Source organism: Phacochoerus africanus, chromosome 15 (genome assembly GCF_016906955.1).
Source record: "Phacochoerus africanus isolate WHEZ1 chromosome 15, ROS_Pafr_v1, whole genome shotgun sequence".
NCBI lineage: Eukaryota > Metazoa > Chordata > Mammalia > Artiodactyla > Suidae > Phacochoerus > Phacochoerus africanus.
In genome coordinates, this window is record NC_062558.1 from 43,657,647 (window position 1) to 43,680,035 (window position 22,389).

Below are 22,389 nucleotides of genomic sequence, written 5' to 3' on the forward strand. Positions count from 1 at the left end.
ACTCCACTTCCAAGGTGGTGTGCCTGAGCTCCCAGCACTGGAATCCTCATGAGCCAGGATGCAGGAAGAATGAACAGAGTCACAATCCTTAGGCTCTTTTCTGCAACAGGGACTGGGGCACAGGTTACCTCCTGCAGACAAGGTGGCATTTCTGTGTGGCCCTCCTGACTCACCATGGCGAAGGGACCTCAGACACAGCTGGGGTGGCTCAGAGGTATCCCCTCCCTGGGTGACAACCCATTTTGGAAGCCACGAAACTCTGCCTGGCATGGTGCCACCAACCACTCTGGACCAGTCTTCACTGGGATTCCTTATCCTTAGTGCCCCCCAACTCGATCTCCTTTCAGAGCCTTGGGAGCAGACCATTTAAAGGGTCTTGGGCTCCTCTACAGATGAAAACAGCACAGAAGTGGAGTGTGGGGGAGTTTTCTGTGGGGGCAATGGGTGTAGCATATGGAAGTGTTTCTATTCTGGACGACTCAGCAGTTCTCTTTTGTAGCCAAACCGAAACCACCTCCGTACACACGCTGGAGGCCTTGGAAAGTGGAAAATTACAAGTGGAATGGACGTGGTTGGGAGTTTTCGCTGCTTCTTATTCTTTCTTTATTTGCTCACAAATTTCATTTGCTGCAGCATAGGATTTTGGTAGCGACAAATGGAAACGCCATCCTGCCTCTTCTGAAAAAGCTGATAAATATTCATTTTCCAGGCAACATGATATGCCATGAATTATACATGAACACGTGCTTGGGTGGGCAAACTGTCAGCCTCTGTGTGCAAAGCATTTAAGACCTCAGGATTTAATAAGACAAGTTTGACAGCTAGAAAAGGTCAATTTTGTCATTAGACACTAGACGGCAGCAGAGGGAATTCATTGTCATGGTGTAAAATGGGCCTTGGTGGGTCCCCTCGGGGCCTAACAGGTGGTGCTTAAATAAGACTCTTTCCCAATGAAGTGCTCTCATTTGGGGGGTCTCTCCTGGATGTTCATTACTCCTGAAACAAAAATAGCAGATGCCTTTTAGTTCATATGCACAAACTCGCATTACAAAGTATCAGGCTTAATGTGAAAAGGCTATTGACGTTGGACCTGAGACAGCCTTCCATAGAGAAACCTTCCTGCTTGCTCTGGGAATTAGGCCCATTTTACAGCAGAGGCCACTGAGGCCGGCACCACCCAGCCAGACAGTGTGATGCGTAGTAGGTGCACAGCATAGGGCAGCCAGTGGGCCACGGTGTGGGTTTCATGGCAGAGGTGCTGTGCTGACAGCAGCCACGTGGCTCACTGGGAACACATCCATTTCCGCAGACGTGGATTCCCCGTATCACACTTCTGCTGAGGAGTGAATTGGGGAAGTGCTTCCCAGCCGTGGCTCTTCATGGTTCCCAGAGTCTTTGGCTGCTCGTTTGGTGTGTTCAGCTTAACGTGAGATGTCAGACTCTATGCTTTTTGGGTGCATGCTTGTTGAACATTGGAGAGAGAGCTCTTTATGGAATGCTAGGACACAAAAGGACTCTGTAAGTGGAGGCTTGAATTGGGTTCCTCCAAGGACTCACAACTTGAGTCTGGAATGGTGACGGTGAAGGGTGGGTCATCACTCCACAGTGCCAAAGAGGGGCTTCGAACCTCAGAACCACCACTGGTTCTCAGTAATTACTGAAACTTAGCATGTGCCGGACACGATAGTGAGCATGGTATGTGCTTTGTGAGAGCGGCTTGGAGCCTTTGTCAAGTCCAGTATCTAAGCCCATAGAGGGTATCTAGTGACTGCTTTTTGTTGCTGTTTTTTCTTAAGTAGACGTCACACTTTCCAATTTCTCTGCATGTCTTACAATTTCTTGTTGAAAACAGGACATTTCATATAAAATGGCATCTCTAGGTTTGTGATCTTTTCCCAATTACTTAGTAACTTATCTGAACTAGATTTAGGGAGTCTCTCTCCTCTGCGGTGTGAGCCTGTGCACGTGGCCTTATTTTAAGAAGGGATATGTAGGTAGCGAAGGTCCTCTTGGTCCCTCCTCCGCATGCGTGTACCGTCCGGATTGCCAGCAATATGGGGGGGTTGAGTGAGGTCCACTATGATTGTCCCATCCCCTGTCCCCACCCTGTCTCCTTGTTGTAAGGACCTGGCCAGTCCCCAGCCCAGTTCCTGCCCTGATCAGGACCATGCTCCTCTGTTCACTGTGCCATTGACTTCCATTTGTTCACTGCCAAGATCACTACTGATTCTGACACTGATCCTGAGTGTGGGATTGCCTGTACTCACTTATAAGGAAACCCCTTCTGACAGCAAAGCCAGTGATTTTCATGGCTTGCTTTGCCATGGTAGGGCTGCTACAGTGACAGAGCTGGGTGGGGAATGGAAGAGCCTTGGTTGTAAACTCCCACTGTTCTTACCCAAGGCTCAATAGGTTTTCTTGGATAAATGCTTCTTATTTTTTTAAAATCATTTAATTAAAGTACAGTTGATTTACAATGTTCTGTCAATTTCTGATATACAGCAAAGTGACCCAGTCTCTCACATATATACATTATTCTTCTCATATTATCTTCCATCATGTTCCATCACAAGTGATTGGGTATAGTTCCCTGTGCTGTACAGCAGGACCTCATATGCTTGTCCATTCTAAATGTAATAGTTTGCATCTCTCAACCCCAAACTCCCAGTCCTTCCCACCTGCTTCCTACTCAGCAATCACAAGTCTTCTATTGTATCCTCTTGCTCAATTTCCAGAGTAGTATGGGGGTTGTTTTTGCAAATTTTATCCATTTTTCTTATTGTTTTTTGGGGAGAGGATTTATCAAGCTCTTCGTACCACCATTCTGGATGTCTCTCTCCTACATGCTACTTTGGCAACATCATTAAACCCCACTACCTCCTTGTCGATGGCCTGACACCATCAGGCCATTCTAGAATAGGGCACCGAGAAGGCCAGAGAGGAAGAGTGGCTTGCTCGGGGTCACACAGCTAGTGAAAGGGGGAGCTGTCCTGGATCCCAGCCTCAGAGGGCAGAGAACAGTCATCTGATTCCCTGCAGTTATTTCATGTGACCTTTGACAAGTCTTTTCGTTGCCATGGACTCTGTTTCTCTGTAAAATGGGTAAAATGGTACCTGTTGCAGAGGTTTGAAAATAAGATGAGTTATATATAAGTAATGCACTTAGAGCAGCGCTCAGACCTCAAAGCACAAGGGGAAACTGGTTCATTTTTTTTTTTTTGGCGGGGGGAGCAGAATGGCCAGCATTTTACTCAGCATTCCATGCTGAGAGGGATAAACATCAACTGTCTGGACAATTCAGATGGATAGCTGGTTCTAGGAGGCAGGACAAGGAAGACATGTCCTACAGTCACCTGGATCCTTGCCCTGTCACCCACCAACTGGCTTTTTGATGGTGATTATGTCAGGTAGAACCATAGGAAATCACTGATATTTCAGCTAAGTGAGGGGTCTAAGATTAGCATTAACATTGGGGATGAGAGCAAGTGAGTACAAAGTCACTAACAAAGTCCTGGTCACGTGCACATTCTCAGTCAGCTCTCGCAACACCTGGACAGTCTCGACCAGGAATATGAGGGTCAGAAGCAAAGTTCTGCAGCCACCAGCTCACTCCACACTTGGACCTCAGCTTTCTTACCTGTGCAGTGTGGTCAGCAGGATAGAGTAGCTCTGTTAGGCCTGATGCTCTTGGCTACACAGACATGGGAAGGGCGCTCAGAAAGCAGGGGGATGGGGAAGCATCCTTGGACCTTGTGGGGACAGGTGGGTGTTCTGGCCATGTTTGGGGGACAGCTGAGAGATAGAAGACTAGTCCGTGGTGTGCAGCACCTCTACCGAGTTTTGTCTGAGTGGCCGAGAGGACTGGCTCTGGGGCAGCAGGAAGAGCCCAGTGTTTGCCGAGGGCTTAGGCTTGCCTGCTGGTACATGAGGGCGCTCCCCCCCCAAGCACAGCCACGGAATCTTCCAAAATAGATGCCTCTTCCCCAGCCCCAGCCCCTTTTTCTGAGCCTGCAGCTCAGAGTGGAAAGCTCGTCCAAGATCACAGGTTCGTGGGTGGCCCACGGGGGTCTAGTCTCAGATCCAGATCCCCCACCCCTCCATGGACTCTGGGTGTTAACTTCAAGGCAGACTTAGAAAATTGCCATTGGCTTCATTTCTTTTCCATCCAGCTGTCTTAATTTTCAGTCAGTGTTTATTTTGTTTTCCTCCTGTGCAGAGAGAAAAATGTTGCATTTTGGATATGTCGGCTGTTTGCCTTCTGCTGCCTACAGCTCCCTTGGAACATTTTTGGCTAAAGTGTAATAAGCGAAACCACTGAATTTTTGGAGGGGCGCTATGGAATGTTCTTTCTGGAAGTCAGAGGAGGAAACTTCCCCCCAGATTATGGTCTTGGACTAGACATAATAAGCTTTATTTATTTATTTATTTTTGTATCTTAGCATGCTTTCTGTAATGACGATGACCCATGGAATTGAAATTAGTCTAATGATACCTTTTGCTTGAGTGTTGCAATTGCTTTTCTGACAGTTTATTCTGAGAATAGACTTGGTGATTTTCAGTGAACAGCAAGTCTGTGAGGGGAGGTGTGGGGGCGGAGTGGGCAGGGCACTGGCAGTCACAGGGAACCAGGCCTGACCTGCCTTTATCTGAGGGTGCAGATCCCTGGCAGGATTGTCGCAGAGCTCGTGGGCCTACAGGACGAGAGGAAAATGCAGCTAAGTGGCTGGTGATTTGGCCCAAGCCGCGTCCAGGGATCTCTGGGTGAATTTATTTCTCCTCCCTGGCATTGCCTTTCCCCACACTCCCCACCCCACCCCACCTCCACCCTCACCAGATCGCTTGTGTTTGGGAGATCCCTCATTCAGTTTATTCATGTTTATTTATTCATTCACGTTTATTGAGCTCCTACTGTATGCATAGAACAGTACCAGGTGCAATGCACTCAACACAGGCTCTCCCTCCCTCATCTTGGTCACGAACACAAAGTTAATGGACATGTCATTTGCTCAGCAAGTATTTGTGCAAGTGAGGCAGTCCCTGGCAAGTGCAGTGAGGGGACATGGGGCTGGGGAGGCTGCCACGGGCTGCGGGCACACTTCCCAGCAGCCTAGGGTCCTCTTAGCCATCCTGGGCCCAGGAAGCAGTCAAGATGTGGATGTTGCACGGTAGCCTGACACACCTGGGTCTGAATCTAATCCTGCCCATGTGTAACTTACAACCTTGCAGAAATGCCTTCCTTCCTTTTTTTTTTTTTTCAGAATTGTGGTAAAATATATGCAACATATAATTTAGCATGTTAATGATTTTTCAGTGTGCGATTCGGTGGCATTAAGTATATTCACCACTACCCATCTCTAGGTTTCTTTCACCTTGCAAAACGGAAACCCTGTCCCCTGGAAACACTGACTTCCCATCCCCCTCCCCCCGCCCCAGCAGCCTCCCCTCTACTTTCTGTTGCTGTGAATTTGACCACGCCAGGTACCTCCTGTAGGTGGACTCATACCCTATCTGTCCTTTTCTGATGGCTTATTTCACTCAGCAAAATGTCCTCAGCGGTCATCCATGTGTCAGAATTTCAGTCCCCTGTAAAGCCGATTGACGTTCTCTTGGCTAAGTTTCTCCATTCCTCTGTTGATGGATACTTAGGTTACTTCCACCTTTTGGCTACTGTGAGTGATGCTGATACGATTGTGAGTGTGTACAATTACCTGTTCCAGTCCCTGCCTTCACTTCTTTTGGGTCAATATCCAGAGGTGGAATTTCTAGGTCATAGGGGAATGACATGTTTAATTTTTTGAGGAACCGCCATGCTGTTTTCCACAGCAAACACATTCTCCATTTCGTTTTGTGTCTGTGGTTTTCTCCTGTATCAACTGGGTGTGGTTGGGGGACAACCCGCCCAGGGTTGCTGTGAGGGTGAAACGAAATGGTGTCTGTGAAGGTCCCAGCAGAGCAGTGGGCACACAGTAGGTGCTCACTACATGCTCTTAGCTGGGGGCAGAGCTCTGTTAGCTCACAGATGTGTGGGGTCACCCCCTCCATCTGTCTGTATCCCCCCACCCCTCACCCTCCAGCCAGCTGCCTTTCCCCCACTGGGGTGTCCCCTGCCTTTGGTCTGTCCTCCCCTCTAATGTTTCTCTTCTGCCCAGGCGGTGGCTGAGCTCCTGCAGACCCTGGATCTGGAGAAAAGGGCGGTGGCCGTGGGGCACAGCCAGGTGAGCAGAGCCTCTCCCCATGCCGTACTGCCCGTGACCTCAGGGACCCCTGTGACACCTGCCTCTTGTTGCCCCACCACGTCCCCACTTCTGTGTGTCTCCTTTTCATCAAACTGGATATGGGGCTAGTGCTTCTCTGCCCATCCTGTAGGACAAGGCTGCTAAGGTAAAATGTGATAAATGTGGGAGAAATAACATATTGTTCATTAGAGGCTCCACTCCCTGGGACCTCAGTGGTCTGGGGAGTTAACATTCTGGACCTCAATAAGCCCTTCCGCACCTCAGCAACACCTGTCTTCACTTGTAACTCTTACTTTGCACCCAACTGTGACACAAGTGTTGCCCTAGCCAATTAGCAGCAGTGAGAGGAAAGAAAGGGCTGCAGAAGAAGACACATGACTTTAGAGTTGAGGGAAGTAGCTTTCCTCAAACTGGGGTTGAGCCAAAAGCCCTTCCAAGAAAGCTTAAATGTTTCGAGAAGAATTTCATGGAGCCCTAATAGGCCCATGCATCCTGTGAGTTTTCGAGAAGGAACATAGAGTGTATAGGGATCCCCAAATGATTTAACCCTGGAACCCTCACCCTTTGTGTTTTTGGAAGACCCAGAACTCACATTCCATGGGCCACAGTGTGGAAAGTGGAGCACAGAGATGGTAAACTCAAGGAGCAGGTGGTGGGCAGGGAGTGGGGACAATGTTTAGAAATACAACTGGAGAGAGAAGAGACCAAGGGACTGCTCCCTACTTAGTGATCTGCTGATTGATTAACCTTGTCCAATAAACCTTTGTAATCGCCGTCCCCCTTCAGGTGCTGAGGAAGGACCCTGGTCACCAGAAGCCCACTGTGGTGGTATATTGGCCATTAGTATCTCTTGCAAAGCCAAGTGTCCTGCTGCATCACGCCTCTCTCCTCGAAGAGCTCATGGTCATTTAAGATGGTCATTGCCACTTAGGCACGCTCGTTTCTCCCCACAGACGTCCTGGTCCTGCTTAAGCCTGTGCATGAAGCTGTTAGTCTCCTCTGGTCCCAGGCTGCTGGGACCTGGCAGCAGCTCTGCACGTTTCCAGTAGAGGGGCTAGACCTGTGGGTTCCTGGCTCCCACCACCAGCCGGGTGCTAGTGCAGGCAGCTTCATTCCTCCTTTCTCCTCTCAGCCTCCCTTGAAATAGTCACTGTATCCTTTCTTCACAGATGAGGACACTGTACATCTGGAAAGTAAGCCACCTTTCCAAGTCCTCTTGGTAGCCAGGAGTACAGCTCCCACAGAAACCTGTACCACATCCCAAGTTCATTTCAATATGCTGTGGTTCTCTTGTTTAGCAATGGAAATATACAGCACATCCTTTACAAAGAACTGTTTATGGTCCCCAGTCAGAGGAATTCTTCAGCTCCAAGAACCTTATCCTTCTAGATGAGCAGTTCTCAAAGTCTGGTCCCTCGTCCAGCTGCATCAGCATCACCTGAGTGCTTCCTTAGCTGCCACCCTAGACCCAGGGAATCTGAAACTTACCATCTGAGTTGTAACAGGCCCTCTAGGGAATTCTGGTATGCGTTCAAGTTTGAGAACCACTGGTCTTGATGATTACTTAGTTATGTCGTGAATTTCAAAATCAGTGCCTGGGATTTCCAGTAGCTGATGCAAAGCAAGGGAGAAAACAGTCAGGTGGCAAGTCACTGTGTACAGTTTCACAGTGGTGAGGCAAGATGTCTATAAGCCACAACAGCCCCATAATAAAACATTGCTGTTATTGACTAATACTTGGAACTCACTCAGAAACTGTCCCCAGCAAATCAAAGGCCATTGTGTCCTTTGGAAGCCAGGTGAGGCAGTGGACTGAGATCTTTAAGGGCAGGTGTGACTCTCATGTACAGCAGGATTTGGTGCTTACTTGGGAGGCAGGTGGGGGGCAGGTGCTATGAACACAAGAAGAGAACAAACCGGTCCTCACCCAGGCCCCACCACCTTTATTTTGTTTATTTATTTATTTTTGCTTCTTAGGACCGCACCTGTGGCATATGTTAATTCCCAGGCGAAGGGTCGAATTTGAGCTGCAGCTGCTGGCCTGCACCATAGCTCACAGCAACACCAGATCCTTAACCCACTGGGCAAGGCCAAGGATCAAGCCTGCATCCTCATGGATACTAGTCAGGATCATAACCACTGAGCTGCAGTAAGAACTCCACAATGGCCCCACCACTTCTAACTCTGTGAGTCTTTAGTAAGAGATTTAGCCTCTCTGAGCCTCAGTTACCCCATCTGTAAAGCAGACCCACAGTTTTCTACCTTCCAGGTTTGCCGTGGGAATCAGCAAATTGTCATTCCTTGTGGCATGCATTTGCCAGTGTTGTCAAACAGGATAACATTTTAATATTTAAAAAATTAAACTCCTCTAATCTGGAAAATTACTAAAAGGAGAATAACTAATTCCTCAGCAGTACCAGAAAGGAGAGCTATTGCCGTATTAGATTTTTAAACCTTGACCTTCAGCATTTTTAGTGCAAAAACAGCTTGCATAGCAGTGGCTCCCAGAGATCCCTTAAAGATGGGGGCATTAGGCTGTTACACTCTCCTTGGATCTGATAAGCAGCCAGACCCATGAAAAGTGAATAATTTAGATTTTTCTTTGTGATTCTCAACCCCTGTGTCTTATCGAGGCCTGTACTGAGGGCCATGACATTTATGAAAAAGGTGGGATTCCACATGCAGTTGGCCCTGTAGTCGGCAGTATGCTCTCAAAAGGAAAAGAAAAAAATCAAGATAAGATTCTGCAGAGGAGATGACTTATTCCCATTCTGTGTATGGTCGTTTCCAATTATCTTTTTAATGAAAGCTTCATACTTAATCAATAACAGTTTTGGCAGCACCCGCTGCCTTTTGTAATATACAGACTAGTGCTGCCATCTCTTTGATCATTGATTTTTTTTTTTTAATAGCAGCTTTTGGGACTCACTAGCTTGTGAAATTAATACAGCCATTATTGAGGCAATCTGATAGGTAATGAGTCAATCGTGTCTTTATTTCAATGAGGCTAATTGTCTTGGTGGCCCTGGCTGATGGGAAGTGTTCAGGAAATCGACGGAGGGTTGCAAAACCGAGTTAGCACCGATTGGGTGTGCTCATTTCCATTTTCCCACTGGGGTTGGTAGCGTGGTCTTCATTACAGAAAATGGGTTCAAGAGGAGGGAGAATCGATAGAGACCCTTTGTTCCACCTGGAATCAAATTGCAACTCAGCCTCAAACTCCTCGGGTCTGTATCACGTGCATGAGGAAGTAAAGCCTCATGCTGCCGTGGAGCATGGGTGCAGGGGATGAACTCAAGGGTCTAAGTTCAGGTCTCAGCCTTACTGATCCCCAGCTATGTGAACTTGAGCCAGTGACTTAGCCTCCCTGAGCTAATGGATCCCTCTTTGGGCTGTTTTGAATATTAAAGTGGGACACAAGAGAAAGATGTAGATGCCATGCAAATGTTAATTACATTCAGGGATAATTGTAGTCTCCTTGGAGTCAGACAGAGGGAGGTAAATCTTGGTGTTAGCACTTGCTAATGGAGGATTGTGGGGAAATTCCTTTTTAGCCTTAGTTTCTCCCTCCATAAAATGGGGGGATGGTCATGACTGCCACATACAATTCTGCCTGCAAAGTGCTTCACCTGCATGTCAGATAGTTCAGGTCCGCAACACAGCAAGGGCTCCGTAAGTGTTGACCGTTGATTGATAATGTCCCGGATAATTGGACAGTATCACTGATTAAGGTGGAGCTCTCCAGTGCCCGCAGAGAAACCCAACACCTTTGGGGCTAGAAGCTGCATCAGCAAAGCAAAACACGGGGCTGTGCTTAGAATCAGTGACACCAGAGCACCTGAAATGTAACCCTCTCCCGTCAGTAGAGCTGTTTTCCTTTACCTCTGGGAAGGTGACACCAGCTGTGGGGACCACTCCCTGTTGGCTGGAGCAGGCCTTGCCCCAGAGTTGCAGATTCTCTCTGAAACTCCCCCTGCAGCCTCTTTCAGGGCAGCCCCTTGGGGTGCCGAGGAGGCATCGATGGCTTTGCTGCAGAGGCCTTCATCCATCATTGATGAGCCGGAGCCTGGCACCTGCAGACCTTGAGCTGTTTCCACTAGAGGCCTGAGCACCATCCGTGGGGGCACCAGCCTGGCTCCAATCCCTCCTGACCCACGAGGGCAGCCCTTAACCTTCCGCGTTTCTCTGCCCCTCCTTGTAAGGCAGGACTGAGTATTTCCAGGGCACCACTTCTCCCAGGTGGCCAGCTGCACTGATGAAAAGAGAATGAGCACCCAGAACTGACACGAAGCCCATGGACTCTACATTTCCTGGGGCAAGGCCTGGGAATCTGCACTGACCGAAGTCACTGGGTGACTCGGGTGGGCAGAGATGCTTAGGCAGGTCTCTCCTACCAGTGGTCCTCAAAAGAATGTGTACATGAATCCCCTGGGGACGCTGTTAAAATGCCAGTTTTTAATCAGCACCGAGATGCTGCGTTTCTCACCAACGGGGCAGTGACAATGCAGTGGGTGTGTGCTGACCACACTCAGAGTATCCAGGGGCTAGAGGAAGGGAAACAGGAGGCAATGGGAGATATTTGGGGTGGAGGCAGGAGAACAGGGATCTGAGTGGCAGCCCCCTCCCACTTCAGCCTGTTTTGGTGACCGTGAAGTTACCTGCAGCCTCTCTCCTTCCAGGTTTTCCTCAAAGCGGGTGTGGTCTCCAGGCTGGAGAAGCAGCGGGAGAAGCTGGTGTCTCATACCATGATCTTGTTCCAGGCAGCCTGCAAGGGCTTTCTGTCTCGCCAGGAATTCAAGAAGCTGAAGGTGTGGGGACCTGCGTGGCTCGTGAATGTGGCAGGGGTGCAGGGTGCTGGAAAAGCACCATCCATGCTGGTCCAGGGGCTGTAATCCCTGCTTCTGACACTTGCTCTTGCGCCCGAATCTCCAGTGGGATAGTGTTATCATGTGGATTCTGATCCAGTGGGTCTGGGGTCAGCATGGGGTCTGCATGTCCCTGTGATGGTGCCAGGGCTGTTGGCCCACAGACCTGCCTGAGTGCTGAGGCTTTACTAGACACTTTGGAAGATGACATGATTGCTTCCACATGTCGGCATCAGATTGCCACTGCTGTCAACTCTGGTCAGGGTATCCATGAGGTTGTCTGAGCCCTCCTGGGTTGGAAGTGCTTACAACCTGTCCCATCTCTGGAGAACTTGGCTTTCATGGGTCAGCAGGCAAGTTATGGGTAGGACCTGACCACAGAGGCTTTTGGGACCAAAGGGCAAGTTCAGAGTCCACAGTCCTGAACCACCCTGGGCCACCATCCTTGACATCTCCAGAGACTGAATTTCCTCTCTGTAGCTTGCACAGTGGAGAAAGGCAGCATGGCCCTGGAGACAAATAAGGACCGTGTTCGAATCCCACTGCCACCATGTAGTAGCTGAGTGAAGGTGAAGTGCAGTAAGTGTCAAATCATAACTGCTCAGTAAATGCTAGCCGTCGTGGCTTATGGTGTCTTCATTGCTGTTACTGCCACTGGCACGGAGTCTCACTGCACATGCCTCCAGCATATGTGAACTTACAAACTCAAGTATATGTTCTTGGTAAGAATAGAAAAAGGCAAGAACATTAGTGATTAAAACATTGTGAGCAGTGTACTCAGGCCTATGCCTTGGGATGACTTGAAATAGAGGTTAGTTAAGGGCTTGGGTTCCGTGTGCGGCCAGACTTCAGGGGTTCAAATTCTGACTCTGCCACTGAGAAGCTGTGTGACACTGGGCACATGACTGTACCTCTCTGTGCCTCAGTTTCCCCATCTGTAAAGTGGAGAGAATAATAACATCTGCCTTCATAGGGCTGCCCTGAAGACTGAGTTGGAACATGTAAGATGCTTAGGGCAGTGTTAGCATGACTCCTGCCTGTGACAGGAGTGAACTAGGTCAGTGGTTCTCGTGATGTGGTCCCCAGCCACCAGCATCTGCATCAGCTGGGGGTTGTGAGCAATACAGATTCTCTGCCCTGCCCCAGACTCACTGAATCCCACCCACTGCATGGGGGCCCAGCCATCTATGTTTTAACAAGCCCCCCAGGAGATTCTGATGTGTACTTAAGAGTGAGGATGGAATTTTTGTTTAAATACATTTAAAGTAATATCTCTTCCCTTAAATAGCAACTGATGATGGAATTGTGGCCACTGTTTCTTTTAGGCAGCTTTAGGGATTTTCGAGGATAGATTTTCCCTCGCATGGTGACTTTTGAACCTAAGCCTTATATGAGATGTGACCCTGTTGTAAAATATTCTCTACTCTTGGTCCTGCTATTAAGCTGTGCAAGATTAGATTATGACCCAAAGCCTAATGCTGATAGCCCAACTCCATAAACCCATTTCCTCCACCCGCTTTGCTTCCTTTAGCTGGGCGGGAAGGGCCCCTCAAGTCTCCACTGTCCCTCCCCTGCAGATTCACCGCCTGGCTGCGTGCTGCATCCAGAGGAACGTGGCTGTGTTCCTGGCGGTCAAGGACTGGCCGTGGTGGCAGCTCTTTGGTTCCCTTCGGCCCCTGCTGAGTGCCACCATAGGGGAGGAGCAGCTCCATGCCAAGGAGGTGGGTCCTTGTGGTGGACATCGCACCCCGTCCTTCCCCAGTGTTTGCATACAGACTCGGTGCCCCTACCCCTGCACGTTCTTCTAGGAGTGCTTTGCCCAACGGCCTTCTCTGCCTGCCTCCAGCTGTCCCTCTGCGCCATAACCACAGCCCTTCCTCCATCCCACACCCAACTCCTCAGTAGGCTGGTGGGTGCTGCTCAGATGCACCGTCACTACCCTGAGCGTATGATTGCTGCTTATCCCGGAGAGACTCGGTGCCAGAGTCCTGAGTCCTTCAGCTTCTTTCCCGTAGTCTCCCTTCAACTCTGTTAGCGCCCCCTGATGTATGTAACTGTTTTGATTGGTTTGGTTTATCTTGCCTGTTCTATCTTTTTGCAAAAATTATGAAATACAGGCCTATCTGGGAGATAATGCAGGTTCAATTCCAGAGCACCAGAATAAAGCAGGTTATCATGATAAAGTGAGTCACACGAATTTGTTGGCTTCCTGCTGCCTGTAAAAGTAGTGTTGACATTACACTGTAGACTATTAAGTGTACAATTACATCATGTCTAAAAAACAATGTACATGCCTTAATTAAAAAATTATGCTGCTTGAAAAACGCACCATTAGACTTGCTCAACCTTCACTTTGTAAAAAACACAGTATCTGCAAAGTGCAGTAAAGCCAAGCACAGTGAAGCAAGTTATGTATGCCTCTACACACAAACACACACACACGCACGTGCACACACACACACGCACACTCAACTAATGGTTCCTTTCTTTCCTCACAAAAGGTAGCATTCTGTGTATTCTTCTGCAATAGGCATTTTTCACTTCAAAATATATTTTGAGAATCATGCCATTTTTAGGGATTTTCTTTTTTAAAAAAAGTTTATTTCAAATACATTTGATCTATAACATTGTATGAACTTAAGGTGTACGGCATGTTGTACATGATACATTTATACACGGTCACATGATTGCCTTTATTGTTTTTTTAATAGCCGCACACATGGCATATGGCCAGGGATTGAGTCTGAGCCACAGCTGCGACCTACACTGCAACTGCTACAATGCCGGATCCTTTAACCCACTGTGCTGGGCTGGGGATCAAACCCGTGCCTCTGCAGTGACTAGAGCCGCTGCAGTCATATTATTCACCCACTGCTCCACGACTGCTGTTTTTGTAGAAATCTTCCTTGTTTTTGTTTCATGGCCCTGTAGCCCTCCTTCACATATGTGTTTCAGGGCTCACTCCACCAGCCTGCAGTGGCTGGGCACTTAAGTTGCTCCTAATGGTGGTATTGCATGCCTAGTGCTGACCCACTGGCAGGAGAGTGGTAACTGGGGAGGATGAAGAGCTGAATATCCCTTATCACTTGGGCGGCCGCAGGCTCAGGACAAACTGTGGTCCTGTTCTAATGATTTGCATTCAACCCCCAGACCAGGCTGGTGTGGACCAGACTTGAATGAGCAGAGATGTTGATATTGAGAAACGGTCAGAGAAAAAGTCCCTTGTAGGGTCTTAGCATCTGGGCCTCGTCACAGATGAGCTGGCTGAATTACCCACCCCGGTCCCCGGCTGCTCTTAATATATGTGGAACCTTCTCCCTCTGGTCCAGAGTGGCTTCTGTTGAGAAGTTTTTACTTTTGTAGGAGGAGCTTACAATGCTGAGACAGAAGCTAGAGAAGTCGGAGAAGTCCCGAAATGAACTCCGGCAGAATGCAGACCTGCTAGAGAGCAAGGTACCCCCTCGTGTGTGGGGTCCCTGTGCGGCCGGGGTGGGAGGGGGTGTCTGTTGACAGGGGTGATGATGATAGGCCTGGTGTTGTGCCACATGCCTTCAGACCTTCTCGAAATAACCCTGCAAAGTGCCTGCGGTTATTGTCCCTGTTTCACAGAGGAGCAAACTGAGGCTCTGGGATATTAAGTACCTTCTCGAGGCCAAACAACCAGCAAGTATAGAGCTGAGATTCAGACCCGTGTCATCTGGCTCCAAAGGGAAGAGTGTCTTAAATAAGTCGCAAAGGCACAAATCATGGGGGCGGAGGGGAATGATCGCTGCTTCCCCAGTAAAGTAATCAACTTTTGATTGTCAAACAATTTGCAGTGCATTTAACTGACAGAGAGTACCCATGAATATGTGAAGAACTTTCTCAAATCAAATGGAAAAAGGCAAACATTCCAATAAAGGAGAAAAAAAAGGCCGGGCAAAAATCAGGAATTGGGAATACCCAGGGTTCACATGATCCAGAGTTCAGATGGCCAGTAAACTCAGGAAAATATGCTCAACGAACTAGCAATCAGGAAATATAAATTAACACCACAGTAGGTATCATTTCACACTTCAGATGGGCAAAAGCTGAAAGTCTGATGTCTCCAAGTGCTGGCAAGGGTGTATAGCAACAGGAACTCACACTGCTGGGGTTGGGGGTGTAAATTGTTCTTGTGGCTCCTGAACAGTCTTGCATCATCTCTGATAAGGATCTTTCAGGCTGCCTGTGCCCTGTGGTCCAGCGCTTCCTCTTGTGGGTCACATGCAGAGTATCTCTCCCACAGAAAGGAAGAGGCACGGAGCTTACAGCAGCAGCGCTTGTCATGTCAGAGACATGTAAACACCCAAATGGGAGTCTGTTGATAGAATGGATGAACATATTTGTTATACTAAAAACAGTTACCGAAGTGAAAATGAATAAAGAGGCAGGCAAACCACGGCCCCTGGGGCGAACCCATTTCACCACTTGGTCTCCATGAATAAAGCTTTATTGGCACGCAGCCACGCCCATCCATAAGTGCACACATCCCAAGTGGATAGCTTAATGCGTTTTCACAAAGTGGACACAACCAGCACCCAGAGCTGGACACAGATCGCCCCCTGGCCTCCCCGCTTCTGCCCCCTTTCAGCCACTGCCTTCCACCAGTAACCACCAGACTGACTTCTAACACCCTAGAGTAGTTTCCCCCAGTTTTTGAAGTCTATCTAAGTTCATCAAACATGTGGACTCGTTTGTGTCTGCTTTCTTTTTCCTTTGGTGCCATGGTGAGCTTCATCCCCATAGTTGCAGGTGACTGGGGGCCTTCCCTCCCCTCGTTGTACAGTATTCTACTAGCACCCCTTTGACTCTAAAGCAACGTTCAGCTGTTGCTGTTTTTTAACCACTGTGAATAAGTCTGCTGTGACCATTCTGACATGTGTCCCCTGGGGCACGGATCATTCATTTCTGTTAGGAATACACCAAGGAATGGAATTACTGGGTTGTAAGTTGTTCCAGTGTTCAGTTTTCATAGATCCTGCCAGACAGTTTGCTGTTGTGTTTGTGTCGATTTGTACTCCCACAGCCACGGGTGAGCATTCTGCCTGCTCCTTATCCTTACCGGCACTGGGTATTGCCTGCCTTTTTCTTTTCCTTTCCTTTACTCTTTTGTCTTTTTAGGGTCACAGTTGCGGCTTATGGAGGTTCCCAGGCTAGGGGTCAAATTGGAGCTGTAGCCGCTGACCTACACCACAGCCACAGCAACGTGGGATCTGAGCCATGTCTGCAGCCTATGCCACCGCTCATGGCAGTGCGGGATCCTTAACCCAGTGAGGGAGGCCAGGGATCGAACTGGTGTCCTCAAGGATACTAGTTGGGTTTGTTACCACTGAGCCACAATGGGAACTCCATGTGCCCTTTTCGTTGAGTGATTTTGGTGGGTGTGCAGTTGTCCCGCATTGTGATTATCATTTGCATCTTTTCACCTATATTTGGCTATTTGGTTAACCTCTTTTTTTTGTTTTGGCTCTGCCTGTGGCATGTGGAAGTTCCTGGGCCAAGGGTCAGACCTGCAGCCTCTGCAGTGACAATGGCAGATCCTTAATCTGCTGAGCCGTAAGAAAACACCCCTCAAGTCTTTTCTGTTGCTTTTCTTGTTGATTCGTAGCAATTCTTTATATGACGTGGATATAAGGTCAGTAGTTCAATATAAGTAGTAAGGATATTTTCTACTCTGCAGCTTGCCTTCTGTGATGCAGTCATTTGAAGTATTTTCTGAAGCCCCAAGTCTCTTTAGACGTGCCAAGGGGTGAGGAAGAGATCAAAGGGCTCCAGAACCCCCAAAACTCCATCAATTACAGTAGATGTACTTTTTTGGGTTTCATTCTATGTTTATCGATTCTCAGATGCACATTATTTTCTGCCTTTGTACATCTCTGGACTTGAGATGCATCTTAACAATTGATGGCATTTCACACTAGAAAAGGGCAGCACTTGCATTTCTTAGGTTCTTTAATGGTGCATCTTACCATCACTGGCATCTCAGACTTAGCGAAACATAGCATGTTGGTACCCAAGGAAGATTCCATGTGAAGAGAAGGCTCTAAGTCCCTCCCCACCCTCCACCCCACGGAGCTGCTGTTGATTTCACTTGATTGCTTTTGCACTTTGAAGAGTATCAGAATCACCCAGAGAAGCTGTTACCCCTATAGTTTCCTTAGTCCTGTCTCTCAAGGGTTTTACCCAGGAGGGGATCTTGGAGGTGGGCTCCTTCCGTGCTTCTTCAACAAGGCACAAGGAGACCCTGATGCAGGGGTCCTGCTGCATTAGAGCAGTGCTGCTCGTCCATGCAAGTGTCAGAATCCCTGGGAGGATATGTTAGAATGTAGATCATTGGGTCCTGGCCTTGAGTCAGTGGCTTGGGATGGCCCTGGAGCTTCTGTATTTCCAGTGCAGGTCCGAGAACCACACCTTGAGAAACATTAGAAAACCAGTGTCTCCTTCCACACGGGCCTCCTCTGAGTTTCTTTTAGCAGTTGGGGAGCAGACACTCTTTCAGGGCCTCGTGCATCATGAAGACCCCAGCCTCCAGCCCCGTTCTCGGCCTCTGCACCCCTACTCCCCACCCCCACCCCGTTGTCTCAGCAAGAGAGAAGAAACCGCAAAAATGTCGCTGAAACATGGGCCTCATCAGTGGAAACTCCATTTGACGAGGCTTATTAAAAAGACAACATTATTGCAAAATGATTTAAGTGCTTCATTTGCCAAGAAGCAGAAGAGATAGGGAACCTCCGAGAAGCTGGCTATAAATACTCTTCAGGCGTGCAAAATTGGCCCTGACACGAAGTGGGGTTTTTCATTTTCAGGAGGAAGCAGGCTGGTCTTCTGCGAGGCTGCGGGAGTACATGGGGTGCTCTCTTCCCCCTGGAATGTAGCCAGGACCCCATTATGGCAAAAGATTGAAGCCTGCGCACTCCCATGTCCCTGTCTTGCCTCATTAGCACAAGAAGTTTCACTTTGGGGTGAGGAGTTGCGAGAGTCACTGGGAAGCAGCAGGGACTGGAGTTTTGGAGCAGAATGTGCATGTGCAGAGCCCTGGGGGAATGGGGGCCCAGTGGCCATGAGGGGCTTGCAGAGGGTCAGGGGGTCAAATTGTCACTGAGCCTCGACCTCATCCCATTCTCCTGACACTTTGAAGAGTATGGCTGGCTCTGCCACAACACTATGCCTCCCTCCTTGGGGGCCAGGATGTAGATGAAAAAAATTAGCACCTTCATCTCTTTTCTGCCTACCTTGTGACACAGATGTGGGGTTGTGGCTGTGGCGGTAGGGTGAGCGCATGTCCTGCCTGCTGCTCTGCTGCGGTGGTGGGGATGGGGTTGGGAGGTGGCAGGGCAGGCACCTTGGATTGCCCATCCTGGGCCCTTCTTGCTGTGGGACTATAGGCAGATTTCTTCAAGTCTCTGAATCTTTACATCACCGTCAGTGAGTGGTGACAGTAAAGTTAGGCATTCCCCTGCGCAGTTGTGAAGAGGTGCGTATAAAGTAACGTCACACTGCCTCTGATATGGCCTCCACATGTCACCACTGTGACTGATGCTCATTTGATGTTTTTTTCACCTTCCCCCCAGCAGACTGAGTTTCTCCAAGATAATGATACATTTTAGCCATCTCTGCACCCCTCCAAGCTCAGTGCAAATTGAATGAATGCATGGAATAATGCTGAACATTTAATGAGGCTGTGCCAAGTGCTGTGACAAATTCTTCACGTGCATTATCTAATTTTACCTTCCAGTCAAACTGTGAGGGAGGTACCTGTGTGCCCTAGTGACAAAAGTGAAGGTCAAAGAGGGGAAGTGATTTGTCCATCGCACAGCCCATGAGTCACAGATCTGAACGCGGGTCTGGCTGGCTCCCTCCAGACTGGCTGGGATAGAGGAGGGACATAGACACAGAGAGGGCACGGGCTCAGGGGGGCTTCTTGGAGGAGGGATCTTGAAGGGTGAGCAGGAGCCAGCTGGGGAGGAGGTGGGGAGACATTGCCAGAGGAGGGCGGAGCAGGGGCCCAGACCAAGGTGGGACCTGATCTGGCCCCTGCAGCCACGTGCATGTGTGTGTGTGTAGGGAGGAGATTATACGGTGGGGGTCAGGCCATGAAGCTGGGCCAGATCACAGGGTTAGAGGATTGAATGCCATCCTGAAGGTGGATGGCATCAAAGAACATTCTCAAGAAGGGATGTGTGGGTGACAGATCCGAGGGGTTGTATTCTCTTCGAGGGGCACTGGAGTCCCATAAAGACTGCCCTCTAAAGCTTATGAAAACCTGTAACTGTCACTTCTCCTCCCAAGGCCAGTGGGCAATGTGTCATCCCTCGTGTCCCACTCAGCAGAAGGCCCTTCTTCTCAGTGTTCTTACAGAATGAGCCCCATTTATTTCCATTGGCCTCTATACCCGGTTCACAGACACTGAGTTCACTCAGCATTGTTTTCTGAGCCCCCAAGAGGCAGTCTCTCAGCGTGGTCAGGAGTGAAGGCTCTGGGGCCGGGCTGCCTTGATTCATGGCCCAGCCCTGCCACTGGCCAGCTGCGTCCGGGCACCTCAGTTTCCTCACCTATCTGGAGCTGCCAGTGCTCCCTCTCCTGCTGCTGAGGCCTCTGTAAGCTCTGTTGGTGGTCCTGATTATGACTAAGGTGGTACTGTGACTTAGGAGCCGGGGGTGTCCCCAGTTGGCAGAGAAATACACAGAATGATGCCTGAACTGGTGTCCCATGTGCATCTCTGGGGAACCCTGGAGCCTGCCACTAAGCCAGAGATTGATTCTGAATCTTCCCTAGTAGCTGGGGCAGCCTTAGAGCAGGTACCAAGAGACTGAACCTTGGTTTTATCTCCTGGACCAGTGGCACCCCCAGTCCCAGCTGGTCCTGCAGTTAGGCTGTCCTTCACCTATTGATCCATTTTCTCTCCTGCCCCCTCTCTTCCCCCCCCCTTTTTTTCCCCCCATTTTCTCTTATAGTCACTCAGGTTGATGGGGATGGGGCTTCCCTTCCAATGGGGGTCCACAGGCTCCCTTTAGCCATGGCCCTGCGAGGTGGTTGTTGTCCAGGTCTTATCTGGCCATAGATCTGCACCCTGCAGGCTGTTTCATGTCACCTCCCTGAGTCATGCTTCCCGCACTGCTGACCCCCAGGGGCCTGGGGGCAGGGGATTGAGTTCGATGATGGATGTGGGACAGAGGACAGCATTTGGGCAGAAGTCCAGCTGGGACCTGGGAGTCAGGTTGCCTGGGCTGGACTCCCTCCTTGCTATGATTTGAGCAAATCATTTGCCTCTTACTACTTCTTGTTCTGTGGAAAGGGAATAACAGAAATGCCCTCTTTATCAGGTGTTTGTGCCCAGTGCTAAGCGTGGGTCTGTTCTCAGGGTTGGATGAGTGTGAGCTGTTTCTCATACAAGGGCTTATAATGCACAGATCGTTTTGGTTAAGTTGGAAAGTACTGGTGGAGAGTGAAAGGGTGCCACTTGCTCTCTACAGGAAAGGTGATTTGGGGTTCAAAAGTCCTTGAACAGAAGAACCAAGGGCAGCATTGGGCCAAGACCTAGGGGTGCCCCACATGTGGTTTTTTCATTTCCCCAACTCGATGGTGAGGTCTTTAATGATTGGGGCAGGGCAAGCAGTAGGTGCTCACATCATGAGTGGCAGGTGTGCCAAGGACCCCACGTGTGCTTGGCATTTAATGTCCATCAAATTCCCTTTACTGGAGTTCCCATCGTGTCTCAGCGGAAATGAATCTGATTGGTATCCATGAGGATGCAGGTTCGATTCCTGGCTCTGCTCAGTGGGTTAAGGATCCATCATTGCTGTAGCTGTGGCATAGGCCAGCGGCTACAGGTCTGATTGGACCCTTAGCCTGGGAACCTCCATATGCCATGGGTGTGGCCCTAAAAAGACAGAAAAAATTCCCCTTTACCCACTATTCCCCCAAATTGTGCATGGTGCCCGTGTGCAGGATATATAATTTCTTTTGACTCTATACAAATGTACAAATTCATTCATTTCTGCCCCCCTCTTTCTGGCAGACATTTGGGGATATTGTCTCTTAGAAAGAGGGTTTCTGATCCACCATTTGGTCAAGTGGTGGATCCAGGGAGGTTTGCAGAATAATTTCTGGTTAATTGGTCCTTGAGTAATCTCCCAAGAACCTTCTAGGTTTGCAAACCAGGCTGTCCCCATCATTAAACTGGCTTTCATTTTGCACTTACCTAATAGCTCTGGGTGTGGTGCCCACCCCTCACCTTAAGGATGAAGCCCTTGAACCTCAAAATATGCAAAGGGAGAGGGCTTTGTGGGGACAGGGTAAGGTGGGGGCTACTGTCTCTGAGAAAAGGATTTGTCATTTTCCCAGTTTGAAAGGACTAATTGTCCTTTGGGCTCCAGGCTTGGGTTCTGTGAAACTCAAAATTAATGCATTAAATTAATTTTGTGCTCCCTTTGCTCAGGCCGATTAGCACAATTAAATTTCACACTAATTGGCTAAGGCGGAGAGAACACAAACCTGGTGTCTGGGATCAATGCTGATGGCAGGGTGGGAGTGGGGTGAGGGGTGTTCCTGCATTCACAGCCCCCTGCAAGTGATCACTTTTCCAGCTTGAATATTTTTCCAGCCCATAGGCAAAGCTAACCCATCTAAAGCCCAGTGAGACCAAAGTTAGGAGGCAGTTCTAGCTGTTTCAATGGCTGGAATTCTTAAACTTTGTCATGCTGAAGAATCACCTTGGAGTTTGTTGAAATTCATATTCCTGGGTCCCACCTCAGATTTTGGTTTGGGGGATGTGAGGTTCCTGGAATTTGCATTTAAACCACCGTCCAAGGTGCTGGCATTGGATACTTTAAAGACTAAGCTGCAGAGGAATAGCAAAGGAAGCCCCGAGGCAAAGGCAGCCAGGAGCACCTGGGAGAGAGCCCCCCACCCCCTTTCACCTGGTGGTTATTACTTGGATCTGAGGACCTGGATCCTCGTCTGTGCTCTGCCACTTACTTGTTGCATGACTTCAGAACATGCCCTTAAGCCTCCATGTTTTCTCTGTTTCTATTAATTGGCATTTTGGTGCACCAGCTGCTGGAGTGGCCCTCAAGGTGGGAGGGGAGCCGATGGCCTGCAGGAGGGGAGGGGACGAGCAACCGCAGCTCCATTTGTTTTTTAGGCTATTTTTAAAAGATACTTTGTTCCGTGTTTTTCTGATGATGGTGGTTTAAAAAGTCACCAGTACCCAAATGCATCACAAGGAGATTGGAGTCCTCTGAATCCACCCTTGCAGGGGAAAAAAA

The 22,389-nt window shown here is 49.1% G+C and overlaps 1 protein-coding gene across 2 annotated transcripts in view; it reads left to right on the plus strand.

Annotated features, from left to right (window-relative positions):
• The window catches only part of MYO18B (myosin XVIIIB), a 237,253-nt gene that overhangs the window by 93,103 nt on the left and 121,761 nt on the right, over window positions 1-22,389 (plus strand). For both annotated transcript variants that reach the window (XM_047761184.1, XM_047761185.1), the window contains exons 22-25: window positions 6,150-6,215; window positions 10,916-11,044; window positions 12,679-12,822; window positions 14,465-14,554. In XM_047761184.1, coding sequence (XP_047617140.1) covers window positions 6,150-6,215; window positions 10,916-11,044; window positions 12,679-12,822; window positions 14,465-14,554 — 429 coding nt within the window. The remainder of the gene's footprint in view (window positions 1-6,149; window positions 6,216-10,915; window positions 11,045-12,678; window positions 12,823-14,464; window positions 14,555-22,389) is intronic.